The sequence below is a fragment of the Orycteropus afer genome, unplaced genomic scaffold (genome assembly GCF_000298275.1).
Source record: "Orycteropus afer afer isolate SDZICR_OR568_19922 unplaced genomic scaffold, OryAfe1.0 scaffold00015, whole genome shotgun sequence".
Classification (NCBI taxonomy): Eukaryota; Metazoa; Chordata; class Mammalia; order Tubulidentata; family Orycteropodidae; genus Orycteropus; species Orycteropus afer.
The window spans coordinates 1,551,472-1,561,048 of NW_006921602.1; the positions used below are offsets into that span (position 1 = coordinate 1,551,472).

The 9,577-nt window shown below is 35.3% G+C and overlaps 1 protein-coding gene across 1 annotated transcript in view; it reads left to right on the top strand.

Annotated features, from left to right (window-relative positions):
• The window catches only part of MYO9A (myosin IXA), a 441,307-nt gene that overhangs the window by 334,969 nt on the left and 96,761 nt on the right, over nt 1–9,577 (top strand). The window contains exons 25-26 of the mRNA XM_042783070.1: nt 350–449; nt 951–1,163. Of these exons, the coding sequence (XP_042639004.1) occupies nt 350–449; nt 951–1,163 (313 nt within the window). The remainder of the gene's footprint in view (nt 1–349; nt 450–950; nt 1,164–9,577) is intronic.

Below are 9,577 nucleotides of genomic sequence, written 5' to 3' on the forward strand. Positions count from 1 at the left end.
AAACTGTGGTCAATGACATGAGACAAAGTATATGTGAACTGCTGTATGGAAAGTGAATTCACTCTGTAAATCTTCACCCAAATCACAATAAATAAAATAAAATTAAAAAAAAAAAATCAGAAAGTGTTAGTCCTCCTACTTTGTTCTTCTCTTAACCTTGTTTTAGGTAGTTAAGCAGGACATTTTAGGATATTTTTTGGGGAATTACATAAGATCTGGAAATATTTATGCAACTTGCTGAAATTCTTTGACCTGGCTTATTAGACTATATTTCATGCTGTTCTTAAAGACTGCTTGCCATGGGATCTCTGCTAGTAATTGAAATATTATCCTTTTGTGTTATCTTAAGTGTCAGCAAAGAATCCTTAAATTGTGGGAATCCTCATCATCATAAACCAGATGAACCAACTTGGAAATCAGTGAAGTTAGCTGGGCTGGGCCAAAGAGAGGTAAGTACTGGATCTTGTTTGTCTGTCTTCTATGTGAAATGGATGCATGTTGTTTTGGAAATTACTATTCTTGTAGCTAGAGTTCCTCATCTACCCATTTATTCCCAAGTGTTTATAGAGAAAGAAGCCATGAGGTAAGCTTGTTTAAATTAAGGAGGTAAACTCCAGGCAGGGAATGGTGCCTAAGAACCCAGATGATGTGTACAAATAAGATGTTTCTAAGGAAAAGAAAGTGATTTATGCAAGTGACTTTGGTGACAGATTGTGGCAGTAAAGGATAATTTCCTTGGCTGTGGACAAAAACAGTGTAGATATAACTTTCATAGTATAAGATGGATGTGGGTTCCTTTTGGTTATCCCTATCACTTCTGGTAGTGGAAAGGGCATGGTGGGTTGGAGGGATGTTTCGAGAAATTCATGAGCCCTCTGATGCCTTTTGTTGGCATCATCTCCATTAAGAAAACATTGTTGTGTTATTTGTTTTATCATTTGGTCAAGCAGGTTGCCAGACCGGCCCATAAAAAGAAAGCTCGAATGGCGCGGACGCGCTCCGATTTCTTGACTAGAGGTACTTTTGCCGATGGGGAGGGGGATACAGAGGAAGATGATTACGATGACATTATTGAGCCCATTCTCTCCCTTGAAGGAGCTTCTCACTCTGAGCTAGGGCCTGCACTCAGCCTGGGTCAGGCCTCTCACAGTGACTCCGAAATGGTAATTTTATAGCAATCTAAGACAAATAGGCAAACAAGCGAATCTGATGGGAATAGTCTTTGCTAATCTAAAGCTAACCTTCACAGCTTTTTTCCCCATATAGTCGTTTGTACATGGGAAACCTCAGTGAACACAGCAACTAAAGATAAATTTTATTAGGACTCAGATAAAAGGCACCTTAATAGGTATATGTCAAATCGTAAATTAGGCAAAATTAAACTTACTTACCACGAATGTGAAATTTTCCATGTTGTATCTTAAATAGTATAGTAACAAACTTTCTCTAAACATCCAGAAAGTAATGATTTTAGATTCTCTGTATCATGTAGCCTGTCTGTCAACTGATTTATCCTAACACTGTAGTGTGAAAGCAGCCATAGAGAATAAGTAAACAACTGGGTATGGCTGTGTTCCAATAGAGTTTTTATACAAAAACAGGCAGTGGTGTGTTTTTGACCTACTGGTTGAATTTGTTGATCCCTTGTCTAGAGAATATAATATGTTTTAAATGATTCAATAGATTATAATTGAAATGATCACTTTTTTTTTTTTTTTGCCTTTAAACATGCTTCCCTCCTCTCCCATTATTTACTAATGGAAAATAAACATGAATTTTAAATTTATTGTACAGTACCAAAAATGTATCTCCCAGCCAAGTAGAAGGCTGTATATAATATGAATCTGTATAAATCACCAGTTATAACCTTGAACTTGTGTTTGAGTTAAAACACATGATTTTGACTAAGACATACAACTTGATCATCTTATCACAATTAAAGTTCGATATATAAAGTTTGACATACATAGTTAGATATGTATAGTCATAAGTGTGAGTGCATTCATGGTATATTAGGGAGAAGCATTTGATTTTAGAACTGTCCAAGAAAAAAAGAAACATAAGAATCTTGTATGTCTAATATATATAAAAACATTACTGATAAAGTGGCATGAAATGCCTTTTATTTCAATTCATGTCCTTAATTAGTTTGGATCTCAAATGATGTTCTTTAATGTTTGTTTATTATTGGAGGAAAAGTTTAGGATAATCTTTATTTGACTTACTATCTTTGAAATGTACTAAGCTGTTTGAATTGTATTAAAGACCTAAGTAAGTCATATTTCTCCCTAACTTCCAGAATATCCTCATTTTTTTCATTTTTATCTTTTAGTAGAGATAGGCTCAATTTTTAAATGATAATATTGATGTTGTAAAAAGGACAGAAACACCAGGAAAATGCACAGTCATCTTCTAATTGGAACCAAAGTCTAGCATTGCAAATGTTGGAAAGACTCTGTATATCTATTTGTATATTTAAACCCAACCCAACCCACTGCCATTGAGTCGATTCCAACTCATAGAGATTCCCCCCTCCCCGTAGGATTTCCAAGACTATAAATCTTTACAGAAGTAGATTGCCTTATTTTCCTCCCACAGAGCAGCTGGTGGGTTTGAACTGCCGACTTTCTGGTTAGCAGCCAAATGCCTTAACCACTGCACCACCAGAACTCCATTATATATATATATATGTATATTAGAACCAACACTATCTCTGCATTGTGGGATAAAATAGCTCATTTTTAGAGGTGCCCTGCATTTGAGTTATACATAATGAAAAATATTGTATCATATGATTAGTAGTTAAAGATGAAATTAGGTAGTGGAACAAATGAATTTTAATCAAAAACACTGCTTAAAAGTTTTTCAGTTTAAATTGATAGTGTACTTAATTTATTCTATAAACCACTTAGATTTTTCACTTATGGATAAATTTAACATAAATATGTAACTGCTGTTTTGTTCCTGAGAGTTTCCTTTGTCACAAACCTTAGTTCTTTGGGTGGTAGAATTCTTTCATATTGGGAACTCTAACTGAGATGCACCAGGAAGATGGGCTCTCTGCTTGGAGCATCCAGCCCCTTCAGGGTTCTAGCTGGTAGCCTCTGCCTATGATTCTGTTCACCTGCTTAATGGTCACTGCATGCTAGTAGTTGTAGAGCACTTCCCTGCACAGTGTATTAGTCACCTCTTCACCTTTCTCACTGTCCTCTGTTCATCATTAGCTATTTTCACTTTTAGGAACAGGTGGTGGTAGTTTCTGGTAGACATTTGCATGGAGAAACTTTGCTTTTTAGAATATGCAAATAGATACTTGGGTGGGGATGGTGTGGGAAGAAACATCTATAAAGTGTATTTCTCTATTTTTATGTCTTGAAAATATACCATGTTCTATCTAACATTATCTGATAATTGTGAGGTTGAAACTAGTTGTTTCTAAATGAAATCTCTTGCATTCTCAAAATCTAGATACCTTCAGGATTTTAAATGGATTTGATTTTAAAAACTGTATAATTTTTTCCCCCTGGACAAAAAAAATTTTCTCTGACATTTGGTCGGAAGTATGTCATTAAATCTTGGAAGAAATGGCCATCTGACCTTTCCAGTTTTGAAGTATCTGTCCTCACTTGGATACAGACAGTTACAAATCAATTACCTGAAGGGGATTTGATAAACATTACCTCCTGAGTTGGTTAATTATTAATCACTTTTTATCTGCAGTGGGGGAGGAAGGGTGGTAGTTTTCCTCCTTAGTGACTTTGGTGGGGTTTTTTTAAGTTCCTACTTCTAACTGCCATTTGAGTAACTTTGTAGTCTCTATATTATGATTATGTACTCTGCTCTTTTTCTTTCTTTTTTTATTTTAAGTTGTGGTAACTATATATGTAATTAAACATTTGCCATTTCTTCATTTTTCCATGCACAATTCAGTGACATTAATTATATTCATTGAGTTATTCAACCATCGTTCTTTTCTGTTTCCAGATTGGCACTTAGTTCTTATATGTTGACATTTATCCAAGAAGAATGATTATGTTCTAAGCAATAGACATATATTTTTAAATTTTTTATTGTGATTTGAGTGAAAGTTTACAGAGCAGATTTGTTATCCATTCAACAGTTCGTACATGTTATGTTTCATGACGTTGATCACGTTGGTCCCTACAATGTAACAGCTCTCTTCCCACTTCCTCTCTGTGGTTATCTTTTCCCTGTGTCCTTCTTTCCTGTGTATTCCTGCCTGCTGAGCTTTCTCCCTGAGCAAATGTTGCCCTTCTTATCTCCCACTGTTGATTGTTCTAAGGAGTGCGTCTCCCTGGTTTTTAGCTCTTAGGCCTGTTTATTGTTTGGCTGAAAGAAGCCACTAGAGTGAGTTAATTCCAGGCCTGAAGGGTGACTAGGGGTCATAGTCTCAGGGATTTCACCAGTCTCTATCAGACCAGGAAGTTGTTTTTTGTTTTTGTTTTTTTTTATGATTTTAAGTTTTATTCTACATTTTTTTCTCCCAGTCTATCAGGATTTCTGATTTTGATCCCTTTCCAAGTGGTTGACAGTGGTAGGCAGGCAACATTCTAGATTTTCTGGTCTCTGGGTCTTATATGCTAAGGTACTCATGGCCCACTAGTCCCTTGGACTAATTGTTTCCAAGCATCTTTGATTTTCTTCTCTCTTTTTTTGCTCCAGACGAAAAAGAGACCAGTACTTGCATAAGTAATATTTTTAAGGTGATTTTCATATAGTTTTGTTTTTTAGTGTCTCCGTCTTCTGGATAGTCAGTAGGTTAGTAAAATAATTTCTAGGCCTCATTTGTAAGGCTAGTATTGGTAACATTATACTTTTCACTCTGTGTAGTGTCTTCTACTCTTCACCATAGTTACAGCAAGCATCTCTATAGATATGACTCCCATATTGCTCTCCAGAATTTCAGTCTTCTTTACCACCATCTTGGTAGAACTACATTCTTCATTGTCTCCCATGAAATGCCATCCTTTTTTATATTCCTTTTCCTGTTTGTGATTCTTCAAGATAAGGAGCCCTGGTGGTGTGGTTCAAACCCACCAGCTGCTACACAGGCAAAAGATGTGATAGTCTGCAAAAGATGTGGCAGTCTTTTTCCATAATAGTTACAGCTTTGGAAACCCTATGTTGTTGTTGTTATTATGTGCCGTTGAGTCAGCCCTGACTCATAGCGACCCCTCCTTGGGTTTCCGAGGCAGTATCACTACGGAAGTAGGATTGCCCAACCTTCTATAGGTCAGTTTTATTCTCTCCTATAGGGTCGCTATGAATCAGAGTCAACTTGATAGCAGCGGGTTCCTGATTTCGGTTTTTTGATTCTTCATGATAGTCTTCAACCATTATCTGTATTGAGTTTTCCTTCTCTTCACTATCCATTCACAAAAGACTGCTAGAAAATCCTGTAGATTAAGCAAGCTAAGTTTATTAGCTTATTATTATTACAGTAGGAGAGAAAATGCTTACTCTATCGTTGTTTTGTTGTTATGTGCCATCAAGTCGTCTCAGACTCATAGTGACCCCTCCTTGGGTTTCCGAGGCAGTATCACTATGGAAGTAGATTGCCCAGTCGTTCTTCCAAGGAGTGAGTGGCTGATGGGTTGAACCTCCAAAATTCTGGTTAGTAGGGAGAAATCAGTAGAGGATATTCAAAAAATCTTAGAGCCTGGGCTGTGATTTTAAGGTAGATTTTACAGGGTGGAGAATTGGTGGGTTTTAAACAAAGATTAAAGACATAAGAGGTTTGGATTGATGGATCTAGGAAAGCAACTTCATTATTGGGTATACTTGGTATTTATACATATTTTATTCCCCCAAAATTTCAGAGATTGTTTTTTGTAGCATTACAACTATCTGTACTTTGAAAGTTTGGTAGAAGTTTATATGAAACCATCTGGGATTAGTGTTTTTCTGTGGCATAGTTACTTGATAAGTGAATTGAACTTCCTAAGATTTTTATCTGTAATGGGATAAATTTTGGCCAAACAATTTTCCTTAGGAAATTAACCATTTCATCTGATTTATCAGATTTATTTGTGTAGAGGTCTAGAAAATAGTCTCTTAAGATTTTTTAAATTTCTCTGTTTCAGTGGTTAGTTCTTTCTTATCTCTTATTTTATTGGTTTGTGTTCTTTTCCTTTATATCTTTAAGTTAGCTACTTCTTTTTCTGTCTAGTTAATTAACAGCATTTTGATTTATACCTTAGATTTGTTTCCCTCATTCTCCATTTTATTGATTTCTGCTTTTATATTATTTTTTTCCTTTGCCTTCTTTTGGTTTACTTTCTCGATTCTCTAGTTTTGAGTTAGGAATATAATTCATTTCTTTTTTTTAAAGTGATATAGGTTTTTAAGGAAGGCTATGTTTTTACCTCTGAACATTGCGTCATATGTGTCTCAGATTCTAATACATAGTGTTTTCTTTAGTATTTTCTAGAATATTTGCAATTTCAGCTTATATATTCTTTTTACCCAAGACTTGGGTAATAAAAGGTTTATTTTTTTTTTTTCTTTTTACGAGGAAGGGCCTTTTTGATTTTTGTTAATTTCTAATTTTATCATATTTTGATCAAAAAGTATTTGTAATATTTCTTCTTGGTAGAATTTACTAATATTTTCTTTGTTACCATAATATATGATCTATTCTTGTGACTGTATCATGTGCACTTGCTAAGAAAGTGTATTCTCTATTCAGAATGTAAAGATTCAGAATGTATCCACTATTTCTTCCTTTTTGGTTACATTCTTTAGGTCTTCTACGTTACCGATTTTTTTAATACTTGCTCTGTCTTACACTGGCAAGAATGTGTTAAAGTGTCCTGTTATTATGAATTGTGGCTTTTTATATTAAAAAGTGGAAGTTTTTTTTGTCACATTTCATGCTTTTTGGCTTTAATTCTACCTAAATAATAAGATTACAGTCTCAGTTTTCTTACTGTTTTCATGTACTTGGTATATTTTTGTCCATCTCTATTTTTATCCTTTCTTAATTCCTTTGTTGTCTATACTATAGTTAAGTCCTGCTTTGTCAACTAAATGAAAAATCTTTTTCCTTTAATGGGTGAGTAAAATCCATTTAGGAGCTCTGGTGGCACAATGCCTAAGGCATTTGACTGCTGACCACAAGATTGGTGGTTCAAATCCACCAGCCACTCCACGGAAGGAAGACTGGGCAGTCTACTTCCGTAAAGATTTACTGCCTCAGAAATCCAGTAGGGGTTATTATGAGTCAGAATTGACTCAGTGACAGTAGGTTTGGTTTATTTATTTATTTATTAAATCTATTTATATTTTTTGATATATAACTGATAGGTTTGGTCTTGATCCTGTCTTCTTATCTTATTATTATGTGTTATGTTAAACTTGCTATGTTTCTTTATGTTAGATGTTTTCTTTGTTCTTTTTATTTATTTTTTAAGTTATAGGAACCCTGATGGCACAATGATTAAATGTTTGGATGCTAACCAGAAAGTCTGAGTTTGAACCCACCACTGACTCTGTGGGAGAAAAGACCTAGAGATTTGCTCCCGTAAAGATTACAGCCTAGGAAACCCTATGGGCCAGTTCTCCTCTGTCACACAGGATCACTATGACTCTGAATTGATTCATGGCGCACAATAACACAGACAGATATGTGTGTTTGTGTGTGTACCTAAATCACTGAGTTACAAATGTATGACTTAATGGACATCTCATACTTACCATTTAATGTTAGGCAAATTTGCCCTCACTTTGAAACAGTTGAACCAACATCTACTCATGACAAATTTGTCACTACAATCACCTTCACTTGCTGCATGTGGAGCTTTTAAAGCATTGAAAAGCTTTGCTTTACCAAAAAATTAGACTTGCAGACACACTTAGGAACACATCTCATTCATAACCAGGGATTGCCTGTATGTGAAACAAAATACTTGCCATTTCAACATATTTTACATGCACAGTTCAGTGACATTGATTATATTCTTCCTGTTGTGCATCCATCACCACTGTTTCCAAACATTTCCATCACTCTTAGCAGAAGCTTATTGCCCCCTAAGCAAAGACTCTTCTTCCCTACTTCCTTCCACCCTTGGTAGCCACTAATAAAATTTTTCTATAGTGGCATAGAGGAGCTCTGGTAACATAGTGTCTAAGGCACTTGACTGCTAACCAGAAAGCTGGTGGTTCAAACCCACCAGCCACTTCTCGGAAGGAAGGTGGGGCAATTTACTTCCGTAATGATACTGACGCGGAAACCTAAGGAGGGGTCGCTATGAGTTGGGTCCAAGTTGATGGCACATAACAACAACAACATAGTAGTGTAGTACCTAAGGCACTTGACTGCTAACCAGAAGGCTGGTGGTTCAAACCCACCAGCCACTCCTCCGAAGGAAGGTTGGGCAATTTATTTCCGTAGTGATACTGCCTTGGAAACCCAGGAAGGGGTCACTATGAGTCGGGTCCGACTCCACGACAAATAACACCACCACCACTACCAACATACATTTGTCTCTTCTAAATATTTCATATAAATGAGGTGATAGAGTATTTGTCTTTTTGTGACTTATTTATCTCAGCACAATGTTCTTTAATGTTTTTAAAATTTCCTTTACTATTTAGAAAGGGTTGTAGTCTTGTTTTTTACCTTTGTATGTAACTTTAAAAAAGTGCCTTTAGTTCACTCTTTTTTTTTATTTATTTAATCAGTTACTCTCTGTTGGTTAGTTTTTAATGAATAATATCCTTTAAATCCCATCAGTTTTTGAGGCAGTTATCAATGGATTTTTCTGTTGTATTTTTCTCCTCTCCTTCTTATTCCTTGCAGGTTTTTACATCTACTTTGTCAGAACATAAAAGTTATTAAGTTGTTCTTTCACCCTCATCTCTGCTTTTATTTTTGTCTTTGATCTACAATAAAACATATTAAATGATCACATTAAATATTTTGCTGAAGTTTCTCTAGTCATCTTTTGGTTGAATGAAACTTTTCCCCTTGTAGATTACTTAGGAAAGACTCATAGGTATAGAATTCCTCAAGTTCTTTATATAGCCTTGAATTTTGAAGACCATTTTGGTCACATAAAATCCTTCATTCACACTTTCTTTCCTTGATTTTTTGAAAATGATGTTTTGTGGTTGTCCTTATTACCTATTGTTTGTGTAAAGTCTGTTTCCAGCCTAATTCTCTGGCCCCTCTGAGTTACTGGATATTTCTCTTTGGAGCTTTGAGAGGTTATGTCTTGGAGTAGGTCATTTCAGATTAATTATCTCACCTAAGTACTGCTCTCTTTTAGTATGTAAATTCTGTTTTTGTCTTATTTTTGGAAATTTTCCACAGATTAAGTTTAAATGTTAATCATGTTCCATTGTTTAGTTTTCCTTGGTTTGGGACTCCGATTATAAATATGTTGTTTATCTTGACCTGGCTTCCATTTCAACTACATTTTGTTTAACCCTTATTGCTTTTTTTTTTCCCCCTTTATTTATTTTTATTTGGGTGAAGATTTACAGAGCAAATTCACTTTCCCTACAGCAGTTCACATATACTTTGTCTCATGTCATTGACCACAGTTTACCACAA